Below are 19741 nucleotides of genomic sequence, written 5' to 3' on the forward strand. Positions count from 1 at the left end.
TGATTCGAGTGATGCATTTGGTTGCTGGGTGTTCTTTCGGAGTTGTATGATGAGTCGACCCAATTCACGTACCCTGTTACGGATGTAGCCATGCTGATCTGCATCATGCCCTAGTTTCATGTATTCACACTTGGCCAATTCAACAATCAACGTGTAATTCTTGACTACCAAAGCCACATCATCTCTCTTCATTAGACTAAGAACCTGGTGTAACTGGAACGACACGCCAACAGGAGGAGGTTTCAACAAATCACTCTTGTGAGCGACCCGTCCACCCACGCGAGCCCTCTTACCGGTGCGGTCAGTCTGTGGAGTGGGTGCTGGCTTCAAAGGGCACACGTGTCGCCACAAATCGGTACGCATATAATAGCCGTAACAATATACGCATGGTCCATATGCATCGGGAGATACCTTGCAATTTGGCCTGTACCCGACAACGAGCACACCACGACCTTCACGAAGAACCTGACAATTGTGCCTGTGATTACCGATATTGCGAATTTTCAACAGAAGTTTCTTACGCACACTAGCGGCTCACCGGCGATCTCGATGACTTCTCTTTCTTCCTTCTGACATGACTGGAGATGACGGGGGAGCTTGGCCTGGGGTACATCGCAGTAAAAGCAGAAGTGTTTCTTGTCCCATTTCCTGCAGCCAACCTCATTACTGGTTTGCATTACGGTCACACCACAGTTCACCTGGACGTCAGACGTGTCATCACTTGGAGCAACAGATGTAGTAGGCCTACTGCTGACACCGGTGGACGAATAAGCCATACTGTCCAAACGTCTCCACTTATGGTGAACAGGCCAGCTGGCAAGAAAACAAATTGAACATTATTTTCATTAAACCGCTTGTCTTCTTTTAATTTGGTATGGACTGGTGGTGGTGGGAGGGGAACAGGTATCGGGGCTCCCAAGAGCCACATCCACCCAAAACCTCCACCCCAAACTAAAATTGTAAACACAATTAGGCCTAGAACCACCATGACGACACCGGACGACAGAAAAGTCTTCACTTGCGGCTGGAAAAATGTGTTGAAGGAACCTGTTCAACTGGATTATGTGATTGAGCTTTTCAGACTGCATACTTATACCTATTTCACTGGCACATTCACTCTAACAGCGGTGCAAGATCTACATTAGCCTATCGACAAAATGGAGGGGGGGGTTGATAGCAGCCACACTTTAACCACGCTCTAACTAATAGCATGGTACTAGCCAGCACTGGGGCCCATGTATTTAATGATGTAGTAAACCTTACCAAGATAGGGTCTGGTCATGCTCAACATTCCACTTCAAATCGAATTAAATTTAAAAAATTTAAAAAATAAAAAAAAATTCAATTAAATCGTTTTTACTCACCATATTTTCCACTAGAAGACACCTACATCTCAGAACGGCTACAGAAGTCCACAGGCATGATGGCAAGGTGACGCTATGATGCTTTTGGACAGTTTGGAGGCTTTTATATTTGTTGGGGGCTATGCGTCCCTTGCACTTGGCGACGTTTATTGTGCTCACCAATGCGGATCGGACAGGGTAGCAAGAGAGGGCGCTATTCCATCCAGGGATGCGCTGAAACTGTCCATTTCGAGCGGGTGTTTTTAAACACCCGGCGTGATAAATGCATACACCGAGGACGGCTTCCAAATGCCTTGAATTTTCACTGACCCTCATAAATGCTGACTGCGGCCTCAAATTTCACCTTATTGCGAACTGCGGACGTCCTCAATTTATAATCCGACCTCGATTCGTGACTGTGTTAATACATAGAAGAGCTCCGTCTGCACCTTTCACGAGTACAGCCACATAAACAAATCCACCCTTCAACACCATGCAGTCCCCAGCCTAGTGTAATACATCATCATTTTACCAAACTAACCCTAACCAAAATAGTTAAGAGAAAATAAGCCACTGAACTATGGTATGAGAACAGCTCCAGGCCTAGGTTATCTTGTTACAATGTATAAAACCCACTCACTTAAAGTATTGCTAATGCGCATACACACATTTTCCTAACAGTACAGTATATGTATACACCTATCACTCATGACCATGCCATGCACATAACTACATGTACATGTAAATGTACTGCATGTGGGCTATCCAGGCCCCGTTTCCACAATGACACTAATCAAATTATGCCTTTAAAAAACATCACACAGAGTTCTAGTTTTTCCCTAATTTACCATCAAACAGGTCTATGATAATGTATTGTAAAGCCAAGTTACCCTACAACTAACAATATCTCTGTAAGTTGCAAAATTATGAAGCAAAAATACCGGTAAGAATTTATGACACAGTTACATGTAAAAGTTTGCAGCGACTGCCTTGCTAAAGCATAATTTGAGAGATGTAAAATATGAGGCGTAGTTCATGTCACATGAGTTACTGTGGACAACATGAAAATGAGTGATTTCATGAACTACACGTACATAGCCAAACTTGCCAAAGTTAAAGTTTGTTCACATCTAAGAATTGGTTTTAACATAAAAAAGTATGCTGAAAATGAGACAGAATACGGAGTACAAGAGTGCAGGTGCAACTTTATTTGCTGCACAACACTTGAGGGTGTCATGCTACTCACAGACTACACTAACTTCCAACACTTATGTTGCGAATGGAGAGAAAAAATGCTTGATTTCCATGAATTCATTCACGTTTTTGTTATTTGCAGATGGTTTTTCAAAGAAACAGGCAAGTCTACCTGAAGTACAAAGCATTGATGAACAACATCAGTTAGATTTAAAAGAGACATTTGGAAAACTACATGAAAAGGTAGGCTTCAATGTGAAAGTTTCTTTGAGAGCAAACACAATGTTCTCCACAGGGCTATTTTAGCAGGGCGGACTGCCCTGCCAAAATTTTGGGCCGCCCCACTAAAATTTTGCCGCCCTGCTAAAATTTGTGCCGCCCTGCTATTTTTTGAGTAGTGTATTTTTTCCCTGAATGTTTACTTTCTCAAAAATGTAATGGTAATACAAGTTCTTTAAGCCTTATAGCTCGGAGAGAGGCAGACTTTCTTTTCCTTTAAACAAACACTGACTTGAAAGTAATAATTAACTGAATAAAGTAAATCCTTGTCATCTTCATTGCTTCTCCTAATGGCAAGTGTCACATCACGGGTCTGTGCTTCCCGTGGGTGAGGTCACAGTGAATAGTTGAAACTGGGGTGCCACAAGACAAGGACAAGTCAAGCCACAAAACAATACCCAAAGTTTACAAATACAATAACAAAATATAATAACTTAATTCAATTCAAAATATGATACATGTATATATTTACAATTACTTCCAATCATAAATTTTCATAAAGGTCACTCAACAGGTATCAGCTATTACAATGGTCCAGCTGACACCCTATACTTCCCTCAGGTGATAAATGTTGCTGGCCTTCTAGAAAGGGTATCCCCAGGGCAGTGGACGTTCACACAGGGCCAGAGTCCTCCAAGAGTTCAGGTTGTTCAATCTCAGGCCGATCACAGAGAACGAGGGTCCACACATACCTGGGCGTTCCCACAGAACAGGGGTCCACACAGAGCGGGGCGTTCGCACAGAACAGGAATCCAACCAGATTCTGGAGTTCACACAGAACAAGGGGTCCATTAAAGCGTGGCATTCACACAGAACAAGGGGTCCACCAAAGTGTGGCATTCACACAGAACTAGGGGTCCACCAAAGTGTGGCGTTTACACAGAACAAGGGGTCCACCGAAGTGTGGCGTTCGCACAGAACAAGGGGTCCACCAAAGCGTGGCGTTCACACAGAACAAGGGGTCCACCAAAGCGTGGCATTCACACAGAACAAGGGGTCCACCGAAGTGTGGCGTTCGCACAGAACAAGGGGTCCACCAAAGCGTGGCATTCACACAGAACAAGGGGTCCACCAAAGCGTGGCGTTCACACAGAACAAGGGGTCCACCAAAGCGTGGCATTCACACAGAACAAGGGGTCCACCAAAGCGTGGCGTTCGCACAGAACAAGGGGTCCACCGAAGTGTGGCGTTCGCACAGAACAAGGGGTCCACCAAAGCGTGGCGTTCACACAGAACAAGGGGTCCACCAAAGTGTGGCATTCACACAGAACTAGGGGTCCACCAAAGTGTGGCGTTTACACAGAACAAGGGGTCCACCAAAGCGTGGCATTCACACAGAACTAGGGGTCCACCGAAGTGTGGCGTTTACACAGAACAAGGGGTCCACCAAAGCGTGGCGTTCACACAGAACAAGGGGTCCACCGAAGTGTGGCGTTCACACAGAACAAGGGGTCCACCAAAGCGTGGCATTCACACAGAACAAGGGGTCCACCAAAGCGTGGCGTTCACACAGAACAAGGGGTCCACCAAAGCGTGGCGTTCACACAGAACAAGGGGTCCACCAAAGCGTGGCGTTCACACAGAACAAGGGGTCCACCAAAGCGTGGCGTTCACACAGAACAAGGGGTCCATCAAAGCGTGGCGTTCACACAGAACAAGGGGTCCACCAAAGCGTGGCGTTCACACAGAACAAGGGGTCCACCAAAGCGTGGCGTTCACACAGAACAAGGGGTCCACCAAAGCGTGGCATTCACACAGAACAAGGGGTCCACCAAAGCGTGGCGTTCACACAGAACAAGGGGTCCATCAAAGCGTGGCGTTCACACAGAACAAGGGGTCCACCAAAGCGTGGCGTTCACACAGAACAAGGGGTCCACCAAAGCGTGGCGTTCACACAGAACAAGGGGTCCACCAAAGCGTGGCGTTCACACAGAACAAGGGGTCCACCAAAGCGTGGCGTTCACACAGAACAAGGGGTCCATCAAAGCGTGGCGTTCACACAGAACGAGGCGTCCTACCCAAGCACGGCATTCACACAGAACGGGGCATCCACCCAGAGCAGACGGGCTCCATACCAGATTGTCCCCCAAAAGTCTTGGCATACATTTCGATAACCCAACAGGCAGTATTACCTGTGGGCGGGGCCAAGTCTCTACCACTATGCTGGCCCTACCAGGTTAACTCTTTGGTTAAGTAAACAAAAAAAAAATTCTATGTACAAATTCTTCAGAACAAGTAAACAGCGATCCGGCCTCTATCATATTTTCATGGGAATGGATATCGTAAGATGAGTACATGTATACACCATGAATGTTTACTTTCTCAAAAATGTAATGGTAATATAAGTTCTTTAAGCCTTATAGCTCGGAGAGAGGCAGACTTTCTTTTCCTTTAAACAAACACTGACTTGAAAGTAATAATTAACTGAATAAAGTAAATCCTTGTCATCTTCATTGCTTCTCCTAATGGCAAGTGTCACATCACGGGTCTGTGCTTCCAGTGGGTGAGGTCACAGTGAATAGTTGAAACTGGGGTGCCACAAGACAAGGACAAGTCAAGCCACAAAACAATACCCAAAGTTTGCAAATACAATAACAAAATATAATAACTTAATTCAATTCAAAATATGATACATGTATATATTTACAATTACTTCCAATCATAAATTTTCATAAAGGTCACTCAACAGGTATCAGCTATTACAATGGTCCAGCTGACACCCTATACTTCCCTCAGGTGATAAATGTTGCTGGCCTTCTAGAAAGGGTATCCCCAGGGCAGTGGACGTTCACACAGGGCCAGAGTCCTCCAAGAGTTGAAAACTTTTAATTTAGCCTTTCTGTTATCAAAAGCCGGAGGTGAGTTTACACAGGACAATTGAATACTGCAGGAAAAAAATTATGACAGCAAGCTATACTGTCTTGTTCAAATTCTCAAATGTTATTTGGCCGGGTCTCAGAAACTGAGAGGTTCAACCTCTCAAGTTCTTTCAGTACCTCGATAATCCTCCAGACATTAATCACTTTTCTAACATTCAGTACATTTTCACCAACCCTCCAGGGTACAGTGCTACTCTGCTAAAGCAGCGACTGTTTTGGCAGAATGCATGCAGTGGATTCCTGCCCCACAGTAGTGTTAAGGTTGGGGACAGGGATTTGGTTGGGTAGCATGAATATTTGATAGTACATGTATATTAAGGTAGGGATTTGCTGGGATAAAAAGAGGATGTGGTAAATGGAATGGGAATTACCCATACTGTATGCACACATGTAGACCAGTCTTGTAGAATTAAATAAGCATCCATTCCTGTATCGGTTAAGTCCAACCCTCGGATGGGGGCTGTGCTATGGGATTATGGTTGGGCGGGGAAGGGATTTGGTGGGATGGAATGGGAATTAGGGAGGATGAGGTGGGAATTTTTTAGTGTGGGATGGGAATTTGTGAATGTTGGGTGGAGATTTTGTGGGTGGACGGAAATGTGGTTGGAGCAAGTGAGGCTAGGCAGTAATAGTGGTTCATTAATCCTAACAGTCCTCAGTCCTCCAACCGGTGAAGGATTGAGGACTGTTAGGGTTACGAATTGTACATACTCTAATGTTTTTGTATTTTTATTCAAGATTCACCTTGAACTGGGTCAAATATTTAAATATTAGATAGTATCACACCAAACAACCATATCCTATGGAGGACAGCAGTAGATTTTATTGACAAATGAGAACAGGTAATAAAACTGAAGACAGCGAAATTGTTTGACTTGAATTGTAATATGTACATTCTACAAAAAGAAATTACACAGAAATAGTTACGACAAAAATACAAAAAGGGCACACTTGATATTGAGCTAAACACCAGTTTTTATCCCTCTATTTTAATTAATGGAGAAAAAATATGTTACAACCTTCATTCAGGAGAGGGTTTAGGAAACTCGGTCCAAGTCCAGTGGTTGTCTCATGCATGGACATGGTTGTCCAGTTGTCACCAACTGTTGACTTTTATATACAAACCACCCCTAGGCTTTCCAATTTCCAACTCTGCTCCAAACAGATCCAGTACGTGTACATATAGGGCTATAGGTCTATTCTCTGATTAGTGAGAGCCCTTCTACTCAGGAATTTGCAAGGGAGTTGGGTGTTCACTCTATCTGAGAAGTGGTGAATGAGTTGGGAGTTCACTTCACACAGGAGTTGGTAAGTAGTGGTGTGAGCCCAATTTGCTTAAACATCCAACCTCATTAATATCCCTACACAGAAAAGCCCTTTAATCACTTGCTGCTGGGGAACCCAGCTTCCGGTAACTTGGGTTTGTACATACATGCATAGCTGGGTTACCTGAAATTGGACTAAAGAGCTGGGCTTTGTAACAAAAGACTGTACTCAGAACAAATGACCGAGCTGCTGGAACATTTTTCCAGTTGAAAGTTTTGAAGCTTATACCACTGTTTGTGGCATTCAGTGTGAGCACATTACCACCGGGGACAAAAGCGCTCCAGTACTCCAGTGATGAGCGATACAATACCACTGCACGCTAATCTGGCCCCTATTGAAAAGACGCCAGCAGTGCACTGTGCCAGTTTCGGAAACAAAAGAAACTCGTAACTCCTCTCAATCTGGGCTCTTTTTATAAGGCTGCAGGCCTGCCTGAAATACTTGGGCATCAATAGATGTTGTCTGTCAGATTAGAGTAGCCACCAGACATGGGGTTTAGGCATTCAGGAAAAAAGATATGAATTTTTGAAGATTTTTGTAAACTGAAGATATTGAAAGTCGCTTGGTTTTAGACTCTGCTTTTTCAAAGGCACCCAACAGGAAGTGGTTAGGAAAAGCTTAAATAAAATTGTCTGTCATAGTAAACTCCCTACAGTCTCAATTTTTACATTGTTATGAAACACTCGATTTTGTTCCATTTTCAAGCTCAATATATTGTACCTTGCTTGTATCAAGCCCAACCTTAAATTAGATTTAGAAAGTTCAATTCGCAAAACTAACTTCATACCCTAAACTTAGGCAACTGGAACGCTATCATTTTCTGCAATAAATCTATTATTCAATTATTCTTTGTTTACTCTGTCATATAAATAGCTAAGTGTTTTAAATTAAGATTAATAAAATAAACTCAAAGCTTGCAGTTTCTGGTGTGAACTGGCCTTACCACTACCGCAGTGATGAGCCACACAGCACCACTGCACGCTAATCTGGCCCCTATTAAAAGAGGTCAGCAGCGCACAGTGCCAGGTTCGTGAACAAAAGAAATTTATATAATACAGCACAATCTGGACTGTTTTTACAGGCTGCAGGCGTGGCTGAAATACTCGGGCGTCAATAGATTATGTCTGCCATGCTAGAGTGGCCACCAGAGAGTGATTTGTGTGGGTGTAAACGTCCATTAAATGAAATGATGAATTCTTGAAGATTTTTGAAACCTGAAAATCTTGAAAAAGTCCTGATTATGTGCACTGCTTTTTTCAAACCGCCCGGCAGCAAGTGGTTAAATCCCAAGTGTTTGTGCACCACTCAATTCAGATTCAGCAGATTTCAAAGAAGACGACATTCTACACCCAGTTTGGATTGATATTTTGGTAAAGAGTGCATGGGGAAACACTCCGCTAGAGAGAGGCCCAATTCCACTGCCTTTAATTTCCACTGTGTACAATTCAATACCTTCCCCAGCTTCTTATCGGTTGAACCCTTGATCAAAGACCCACAAACTTCAATTCACTGGTACTATTTTTGTAGTTGCCATACAAGATAGTTCACTGTACATGCTACATAATGTACATACATGTAGATGTACATGTACTGTGTGCAGTGTATGTTTTGGGAAGTCAGTCTGCCATAAGCACAGAATTGCAGCCCACTAAGTCTGCAAATTTTAAGTTGAGTTTACCCATTTGAAGTTTGTCTAGAGAAACCTGATGGAAGAATTCTTTTTCAGGAACCTCAAGCAGACGCACTTTGCTCTGCCAGAGGGACAAAACCCACTTAGCTCTGAACACCTGATAAGTTTTGGGTTTTACTTCAAAACTTTCTTTTTGTTTAAACCAGGAGGATTAAATGCACCATCCCAGTATTTAGTAGTAATTGCAATGTTTTCATAGAAATAGTATATATATGATATGAATCAATATGTCTGTTGTTTCTTTTCATTAATTCTGATAAAAATGAATGAATGAAGATGTTTCATATATGTGTGAATAGTAGAAGAAAGTCAGAAATCCTGTTTGTATTAGCTTTTGCAGCTACTAGACCCCCCTTTCTAGATGCTTAAAGGCTTCATCCTAGCATGCCCAGACTTAAGTTTGTGCTAGTTTTATTTGCTAATATGGGGGCATGTGGCCTAGCGATTAGTGTTTGTACCTTCTGATCTTATATACATGTGAAATTTGTTAATCTTAGTGTTTAGTTTTAAGTAGTCCAACTTTCTAATATTTGTATTCCTTATTTTTTCTTCCTAATTTTAGTAGGTTTAATCTATTTTCTAGAAATGTACACACTTTTTATATTGATGTTTTTGAGATTTTTAACACGGCCCCTTGAAAAACAGCTCTGGCTGAATGGGTTTACGGTGTATATAAATAAGAATAATAAATCATACACGTAGGGTTGGGGGTTCGAATCCAGCTGGTGGCAACATGTTGCGATCTTGGGCAAGTCACTTACTGCCATGTGCCATCCAGGAGTAAAATAGGTACCTGTGAGGGCAGATTAAGTTTTGCTGTGTGTGCTTGATATGGCAGTGTTTCAGAAAAACCTTGTCATGAAACCACTGAGAATAATTTATTGTCTATTTTCCCCTGGATGGGATGCCAGTTCATGATGGGTCGCTCCCTAGCCACTGTGGGCGAACATATTTACTCCAGGTGGATACGAATTTATTTTCCACACTGATGACATCCTGGTGAAACCAGCAGAACCGGCTGAACCAGTGGAACTATTCTGTCATTCATTGACCTACTCATCTAGCTATGCACTTCCATAACACTGATGAACACACTATTCCCTTCTGAATTTAAAATACATTGTATCTTGATCTAATTTGTCAACTTGTTTCAATAGGACCTTTCCTATGTTCATTCCTGATCCCCTGAGACCCCAAGCTACATGTAACACCGATGAGGTCGAAAATAACAAATAAAATAAGCATATTGTTAAGCATAAACAAAGAGAGCGTCTAATCTCGGCTGTCTCATTGATCCTAAAAGACTGTCGCCCGGATGTTTAGAGAAAACATAAGATTAATTCGTAGTATTTGGACTACAACTGCCTATACAATCTCTGGACATCATCGTTTGACTGATGAGTGAGTAAGAGGATTAAAATGAACGTACAAAGAAACTTCAGAAGTTTGGTAACCTGTTATTATTACAAATGAAAAAAAGAGAAAAACGTGAACATTTCTTTGGTACTCTGTAAGCATTAACTAAGATTAAGAAGAACTTTTTTTATAGTTTCCTTTCCTTTGGCACTGAGCTTCATAAGGGTGGACTTTTGAGTAGCATTCTGACAGAATAGTTCCGCTGGAATGCTAACTAGTGTGGAAAACAAAATTTGAGTCATTAGGAGTAAGAATAGGTGCCCATAGTGGCTAGGGAGCGACCCATAATGATCTGGCATCCCATCCAGTGGAAAATAGAAAATATTCTCAGTGGTTTCCTGACAAGGAAACTAGATATGAACACCCATCTGACAACTCAATTGGCTCGGGACCAGACTTACGGGTATTGAACACAGGTGGCCTTGTGTGCTGGTACGTGGGCTATGGTTACAGGGAACATGTGCTATTTGGTACTGGAAGAGGTTACGTAACGTTGGCATCGATGTAGCTTCATCGGTCTTTCTTCATCGGTCTTTCGTCATCGCTCTTTCTTCATCGATCAAAAGAGATCGATCGATTGATGTAGGGAACAATCAATCGGTGTAAGGAACGACCAATCGATGTAGAACAATGATCGATCGATGCAGAAGAACAATCGATCGATGTAGGGAAACGATCGATTGATGAAGGGGAACAATCGATCAATGTGTTGCCTCCAAGTTTTTGCCTCTTTGGCGTTCCATACTTATCTGCTTGCGCAATTAAGCCAGTGCTGCTTTCCACTGCCAAAATGGACCACTAGCCAAGGCTAGTTATTAAATTTGTCCTGGCATTGTAAAATGCCAACCAAAACTAACAAGTTCACCCACCCAGGATTGGAATCCGAGTTGGCCTTCTCTAAGACAGATGGCCAACCAAGGCTAACAAGCTTCAACATTCCAGAATAACCGATCATTGTGCCAGAGACTGATACCTATGCCATTCAGTTGAAATGGCAGTTGGCAAGAAGTTAAAACATATCAAAAATTGATTAACAAAAATGTTTTTGCATAAAATATTAAGCTTCCTCTGTCACTTTGTCAACCGTTTAAGAGTGGCAGTGTGGACCTACAGAGCAATGACCAAATTGTCTTAGGTATCTCTGAATTTGCTGTAATCATTACTAGTTCATTACACAAGGAAATGATAAATGTTTTTCAAAGCAATTAGTTTTTGAGACATTCAAATGGTATCATTTTTTTTTATTTATCCAGGACAAGAACAACAACTCAGCGTGCACTAATTCTTGTGAACCATGGAAATGTTCCAACTGTAATCAGATGTTTGGCACATTTTCTCTGCTGGAACAGCACTCGTGTGAATCCAAGAAAGCTAAACCTGGCCGAAAACAGAAGGTTAAGAGATCGCATAGCAGGTTCATTGTGAGGCAGTCTCAAGTAAATGTACAACAGATGGAGGGGAAAAAAGACAATCAAGTCAACAAGGAAGGCATTGCTGGTCCTTCAAAGTCACGAGTCAGAAAAGAACCACTGACGTTTGCTTGTCATCTCTGCTCAAAGGTGTTTTTAAACCATGATAAACTCAAGACTCACAGTTACATGCACACAGGAGAACGCCCATTTCTGTGCACCAATAGCCAGTGCACAAAGGCTTTCGTCTCAAAGTATAAATTGCTGCGCCATATGACTACACATTCCCCAATGAAAATTCATATATGTTCATATTGTGACAAAAAATTCCACCGAAAGGATCACCTCAAAAATCACTTACAAACACATGACCCCAACAAAGCATCTTTTAGGTGCAGCTTTTGTGGCAAGATGTATAACACAAAACCAGGATTCAAGAAGCACATGGCACTTCATGCTGCTGCATCTGGTGAGCTGACTTGTAGAATCTGTGATAAAGACTTTGGAAATACACCAAATCTATTAGAGCACATCAAATTTCATTCAGGAAAGTCTAGTGGAGCTAAGGAGAAGAAGCATCGATGTGAACACTGTGATAGACAGTTTTACACAAGAAAAGATGTGAGACGGCATATGGTTGTACACACAGGTAGAAAGGATTTTTTATGTCAAGTTTGTGGGCAGAGATTTGGACGTAAAGATCACCTTGTTAGACACACAAGAAAAAGCCATGACAGCATTAACACACAAGTTAAATTAGATGAGCAGGTCATCAGCCCTGCAAAAATTCAACAGATGCTACATAATCATCAATTTCAAGGACAACTCCATCCTTTTACTCAAGAGAGTCCTTTGCACTGTTCTGTTGGACAGATAGCACCCTCCTCCAACCAGCTGACTGAATTGTTAAAAATTCCTCCTATGCCATCTCCTAAATATTTAAACAAGATGTCACATGAAATTAATTCACCAGTAAAGCAAACTTTGAGAACAAGTTTGAGGGATAAAGTACAGATGATGGCAACAGTAGACTCAGGAAGTCTAAATCTTAGGAATATTACAGGGGAGTCACTCTGCATGAGATCAGTGGACTTAGGGCAAGATATAGGTACTGTGCCAGTCCAACAAGTGAGTCAACCTCTTGCATCCTCTTCCATGCCCTCCGCCACAATGTCACCATCTCCCACAGCACCAATTCAACTAAGCCAAGAACCAACTTGTCAGCTTCAACAGCACCAAACTCATCTTCAGCAGCTTCAGCAACCCAGTTTTCAGCAACAGACAAAACTTCCTAAGGAGCATGTTCCTCCACAGCAGCAGCAGTTGCAAGCAGGACATTCTTCCCACTCTTTGACAGAAACCACTAACAGCCATTCTTGTTCAAATATATTACAAGTACCGTTTGTGGGCTTGCGTTCTTCTCTTCCTCGATTCCATCAAGCTTTTCAGTAAATGAAGTAAACGAAGTTGAAATTTGTCAATGAAATGATATAAGCTAACTTGAGTATAATCTAAACAATAAAACCTACTGAAAGTCTCATAAATCCAATACATTCACATGAAGTGTTCTCTCTGTTCACTAGTTGTGCATAACATTACCGGGGCAAAACAAAACATATTTAACTGCGTAAATATATACATGTATGTAAAATAAACTTTAAACAGATTTTTTTTGGGGGGGGGTTGTGAGATGACTACCAACAGGTCATTGTGCCTGAGATGCAGCTAATATAAGTAGAAGTTTTGTGTTTAGAATTACTGCAGCCAACAAATGTTACCTTTCTGAAGTGTATTTTAGTGCATGCATTGTAATTCGAAAGAAGATTAAGCATTTGCTGATGGGGAGCCCAGTTTCAGAGACGTTGGCTTAATATGCACAAACAGGGTGCCCAAAATCGGACAAAGGGAACTTGCCCTTTTAACAAAATACTGTACTCAGAACAAAAGACCAAGCTGCTGGGAATTTCCAACATTTTTCAGTTGGCAGTAGCGGAGGAAATACGTCATTGTTTTGAAAGATTATACCACTGTTTGTGGCATTCAGCACTAGTGGATTACCACTGTGGACAAAAGCGCTCCAGTGATGAGCGATACAATACCACTGCACGCTAATCTGGCCCCTATTGAAAAGACACTGTGCCAGTTTTGGGAACAAAAGAAAATTACATAACACCGCACAATCTGAGCTCTTTTTACAAGGTGGCAGGCCTAGCTGAAATACTCTGTTTATCAGATTAGAGTGGCCACCCGAGAATGTCTAGTAAATGAAGTTGTGAAGTTTTAAAGAATTTTGGAAACAGAAAAAAAATGAAACATCACCCGGTCCAGCAGAATCAACATGGATAAATGGCCCGGCAGGAAGTGGTTAAGTTATATTCCATGTTTATGTGTTTATGCTTGGCATTGGATTTTAATCTTTATTGACAAACCTAACACATTACTAACTTATCAAAAAGTTTGTTTTAATGTATATACATGTAGACATGGAAAAATGCAGTATTCAACCAGAGAGGGAAAACTGGCTCTGCCTAATATAAATGAGACAGTGAGATTTTTGCTGAAATCACTTATGATATGATGATATCCCACTTATGTTATGATGCAACGTAGCATCAACCATTGTCAGATCCAAGATTTGTACTGAGTAGCTATGGATCAAATTCTGCTTGTGGTCTAATATGCCCCCCCACTTTCAGTTACTACTTTTTCACTCAAGAATGATGTGGAACCCAATACACCACACTTTGATTTCATGTAGACTTCCCTATGAGAACTTGATAACTCACGTCCAACCTCATTGCCTCGCTGTAAACAAAGCATGGCATTATGTTACAGGTCTGTTATAACATGTACAGTCCGAATCTGTATTCAAGTCTATCACAAGTCTTGTCTCAGTACCAGTCACAAGCACAGCCACAAGCCCAGTCACAGGTAGCAGCTTGAACAGTGTCAAATGTTTTTGTCAAAGTTCATGCAATGGAATATCTTGGGACTAGGTAGCTGGATGAATCATGATGGACTAGTGATGAGCTTGACCACAAGTTGGTTACATTTGTCAACGGTTTTGTACCTGGTTCAAATGTTATTGAACCTCACATTATTACAATTATATTCAGAGATGGGCATAACTTAAGCGGGGAAACATTCATAATAGCAGCAGAGTAACAAACAAGCAGTAGAAAGCGGTCCTTTCTGAGGCATATTCTGTTTTCCCCTTTCCCCTATTTTCCCCTCCCCGGGCTCCCTTTTTTTTCTCATATATGTGTGTATAATCTTGTTTACTAACAGTCTCATGTTTGACAGCTCAGGTACATAAAATACTAAATTTTAGGGTTCATGATAAAAACTTATCTATGTGAATTGTGGCTGTGGGTCCTGAATGACAGGTTGGATACTGGATGGTTACTTGAATGTTGAAACATTGGAACTATTTTACTGCTAGGAGGAAGAGTATCTTAATGAAACGAGTTCAGTTTAAGTATACTGGTACCGTATTTCATCTTCTCTTTTGCAATTTGTATTTTGTGACAGGCGCTACACCATTACTGTCATATCAACAGTGTCATCTATAATTGGCTATCTATTTACTTTTTGCTATGCCTCATAACTAAATCTGCTTTACATATCAAACAGCATACAGTCAGGCCAAAGAGCAGTCATTGATGGTGGTTTTGTTGTGTTTTGTTTCTGTTTGGGGTCTTGGTTTGTTTTGCTGATCCATTCAGGGAATTTTGTGCTGTGTTTGATGGTGTTGCATTAAATAGTGAAGCACTGTGTTACATTTTGTGATTTCTTCATGATTGAGACATAGCCTTGATGTTGATTGTCATGTTGACCAGGTATATAAAATGGTCTATCAAAAGGAAATGATCTGTAACATTAACCTTTGGCTGTGACGTCACTTTTGTAATGTTTAAAACGTGTGTAGATATGTAGATATATACAGATATTGAGTCATACCTTTCAAACATTTAGGAAGCTGTTTGAAATATATAGTGGTGTAAATTGATCAATAAGCCTCATAACTGCTTTGAAATGTATTCTTATGCATCATGTCATTAGAGAAACAAAATATATGCTATTTGTATATTTGAAAAATATTAAATGCTTTCAATTTTTAACATTAATACCTCACTCCATATAGCAGCGATATTCTCATTGTAACAGTATTGAATAAAAAAAAATAAATTATTTATGTTTACACATTACTTCGGCAGCTTTATCTGAAATGGTTTTAAATATGTGAATTCATATTTATTGTGCATATTAATCCGTTTTTATACAGTACAAGTGTGTTGGCGTACTGTTATTTTGCATTTGATTCCTGTAAAACGCAATAAGTCGTTTTAGATGCTACAGTATATACCTGGTGAAAAAAGTGAATTTTGAAGCTGAAATGGGTCCGACAAAGAAAATGAATCTTGCCTTCTGATTTTATCCATTGTTTCACTTCAGTTATTAGCTTTTACTATTTTGTAATCAATAAAGTGTTCTTTATTTTTTTTATTGTCATTTTTAGATTTTCGTATGAAATATACTTTTGATACTTTCTTGGTGCAGGTTTAATATGATCGGGTAACATGTAATTTGTCATGTAATTAGAAAGAAACTTACTGTGGATGTGATGTTATTATTAAAGTATCACTTCTTGGAAAACTAATATGTACATTAACCCATAAATTTGTGTATATAATGCAGTCTTCAATTTGAAGGTTGAAGAATTCATAAATTTACTTGCACTTGTACATTGATAGAGTTGTACTAACATTCTATGTGTTAATATAGAAAAATAGGGGGATACTCAAATGTATTAAAGTCTGCCTATTTACGTTTCCCATTTGCATGAGTGACTTACTAATAATTCATGGTGCATGAATCATTTGTCAAATGTATGTCACTATACTGATACCTGGGAAACAACTGTATTTTACATATGATATATATTAGTAAGTTTCAGTTTTCATAGTTATAATCGAATCCTACATAAACAAACTAAAAGCACTTTTTCAAGTCTGTAAATTGTCCTTTGAAGGTATCATTGTTATAAGACTATGGGCGCATTGCCTTCTGACATACAATTTATCATTTTCAACTTTTTTCCATCTTGATACTGTGTACTCAGGGTATGCCCCCAAAGGCTTGTAAAAAAAAAACCACAAGCGTACTTGGGTGTGACTCAAACCCATGACCTCCTGCTTTCACAAGGGGACGTACACTGAGTATACAGTGTTAAAATACATCTCGGGCAGGGCAAAAAATCTGAAAATTAATTTACCTCTCCCCAGGGCAAATCTGTCCTTGAAATTTTTCCATCTTATTTTCCACACATCCAGCATTTTGGTGAGGCATTTGCAGTGAGACACTTAACTTTGAAACAGGTGATTGTACCTTGGGTTACAAAGCCTGCTGAGCTGATATGGAATATTGTGCAGTTTGAGGTAATTTGTACATGTATTTCTGTAGTTGTTAGTCTGCATTCAAATATTAAAGAACCAGGATATGTTATCAGGATGGTGTGTTTATTACAATTTTGATTTCATAAATTTAACATTAACATTGTTTAGACCATCCTTAAAGGTATCCAAACATATTTGTGGAAATATGTTCACTTCAACTTTTCTCTCAGTTATCTCATGTATTTTTCAGTATGTCTTCCATCAAATCAAATGCAATGTCTTTGTGGTGTAGGGATATCAGGGTATTTAAAGGACAGGAAGGTTTTCACCACAGCATTTGTTACATTTTAAGTAGTTTTCAGTTGCAACAAATGGCTTGGTGCTTTTGGACCTGATGTGATGTGTTGACAGTTATATGATTGCAACTTGAGACAGGATATGATACTCCTTCCAGATAATACAAAAACACAACCTAGCAAATCTATACAATTGTAACATTTACATGTATTGTATTGTATCAGCTTCATGAATTGTTGATATGCAGTATTGATTTTTGTCTGATTATTTTGAAAGAAAGACCTCAACATTGCAAAAATTATCTGAGAATTTGTGCAATTTGTTAATTTCAATGGCTTGGGTGGGAAGACTGATCGTCATTGGTTTTCCGGGCATCCGCCATATTTTTTTAATTGTTTGGTTGATTGATCTGTTGGGTGTTTTTCCCACAAAAAATGATAATAATTTATTTGATTTTTATTTCATCCTCTCCATTGTTAACCTGTTAAAGAGCGTGTTACATCCTAATGTTAAATTATAGGAACACTACCTACACACTTAACAGAAAAAAAGTCATACAAACGTGTACAAACTCTAAGAAATGCGAAATACATTTTGAATGGGGCATTTCTTTTGTTTTTTTCCAAATTTATCGGTGTTGGAGCAATAGCTTTTGTCCTCATCAAGCTAGAGGCCCCCTTCTATTATTACAAACTACTATTACTAGAGGCCCCCTCAAAAAAGTATCAGTTATTTTCTATTTTTTATTTGCCCACAATTTGTTAGGCAGTGAAAGTTTAGGGGAAAGTTACTCTTCGGTGGTTTTAAAATTTTACCTCAAATTCATTCAATATGTACATTTCTTACATTACATCTAAAGAGAGTTATATGTTCATTTATCACTGAGTAATGCATGTATTATTAACTGGTGTTTTGATGGCTGCGCGGGATTTTTAACACTTTTATGAATTATTTTTTAAGCTTGTACCGACAGCCAGGCATAATGAATGAGGCACAGGGAAAAATAGGGCTGGATACCTATAGGAGGATAAGGAAAAAATGTGCCTGGATGTAGTACCCTCACATTCCTACTACTTCTTGCTCACGCAAAAGGAAATCTGAGCGTACTCTGAGTCACCCGACCGGCAAATCTGAATATCATTAAATTTCAAAACAGCCTCTTGCACTTGAACGTGCTGCAAATTCCCCACCCCTCATAAATCCCAAGAATGCACATAAGAAGGCGGATTGAAATAATGCGAACCTCATACAGGGAGGAGCAAATGAAAGGGGCAGCCTGTAAAATGAATGATAAAATTGGCGCTAAGATGGGCCAATGACCATCTGCAACTCTTCAGTCGCGGCAGCAGCCCTTCATTAATTTGGACACCAGATAATTGTGGGTAAGGTCCGGGAACCCATTAATTTTTTGGTGGTACCTTCGCCCCAGTACATATGTGGAAATACTATTTGGCGCCATGCAACGACAGCCACCAGACAAACTGACAAATTGGGTGAACTTAAACAGGCAAGGAGCAGACCAATGATTGGTCTACCATGTACTGAATAAATGCGTTTCAACCAGAGGAATACGTTTTATGAGTACATGTATTTGGCATGAATGCAAGCGAAAGCAGTCTTTGGACTTCATTAGTCACCATATCACTGGAAGGGGCAGCAGCGGTGTCATAGTTGACTCTGCTTGTGGGGCGGCAGCACAAAAAAAAACAAGCCATCTGGAAATGAGATACAGCATCAGCGGACTCATTAACATGGCCTGGTATATGGCGAGAATTATTAAAATATTAAACTTAAGGCACTGGGTGTATGATTCAATGGCACTGCAATGTTCGACTGTTACGAAGTCAGATATTATTTTTGCACTTATGTCGATTACCTCAACCTGTACAGGAATTTCAAAAGATAGAACTTGCAAAGGACAGTGGAGACGAAGGTTAAGGCAATAAAAGTTAAATTGGTCTTTCGAAAGCAAGAAAACACAACAAAAGTAATATATTTACAAAGGACAAATTATACAATCATAATGCATTGCAATAATAAAAGGGATTCCGGTATCCAACTGAAATGTGTGTAGGGGAGTTGAGATCCTTGCAATGTGAGCCTGGTATGGTTACCATGTCCGGTCTTGTGTCCCTAGCGGGAAATTGTAGTCACACCGAGCTGTCTGTCATGGTCTTAATAGACGATGGTGAGCGGCAGGACTCAGAGTAGGGGGGGAGGACTGTTGAGCACACTTTGACCTTTGACCCGGAAAAGGTCATAAATATGCATAAGTATAACAATAATATGATATTGATATGAATAGGAATAAGGTGTAGGGTGAAAAGCTCTGGCACAGGTTGACCTTTGGTAAGGGATAGGTATAAGGTCAGAAAGTCTGGCACAAGTTGATCCCTGGTGTATGAGATAAAATAGAAATAAAGCATAGCACGGGGTACAATTTTTGAAATTATGGCACATGATGAAACAGGATGAGTCATATCGTGTGTGATGGCATACTTACTGGCCCATC

At 40.3% G+C, this 19741-nt stretch overlaps 1 protein-coding gene across 4 annotated transcripts in view; it reads left to right on the top strand.

Moving 5' to 3' along the window:
- The window catches only part of LOC110988519 (uncharacterized), a 98371-nt gene extending 79077 nt beyond the window's left edge, over positions 1–19294 (top strand). For all 4 annotated transcript variants that reach the window (XM_087148796.1, XM_087148795.1, XM_087148798.1 and 1 more), the window contains 2 exons: positions 2680–2780; positions 11381–19294. In XM_087148796.1, the coding sequence (XP_087004922.1) occupies positions 2680–2780; positions 11381–12988 (1709 nt within the window). In that variant the 3' untranslated portion in view covers positions 12989–19294. The remainder of the gene's footprint in view (positions 1–2679; positions 2781–11380) is intronic.
- The last annotated feature ends 447 nt before the right edge of the window (positions 19295–19741 follow it).

This window comes from Acanthaster planci, linkage group LG18 (genome assembly GCF_054643075.1).
Source record: "Acanthaster planci isolate LZ-2023a linkage group LG18, COTS_SCS, whole genome shotgun sequence".
Taxonomy (NCBI): domain Eukaryota; kingdom Metazoa; phylum Echinodermata; class Asteroidea; order Valvatida; family Acanthasteridae; genus Acanthaster; species Acanthaster planci.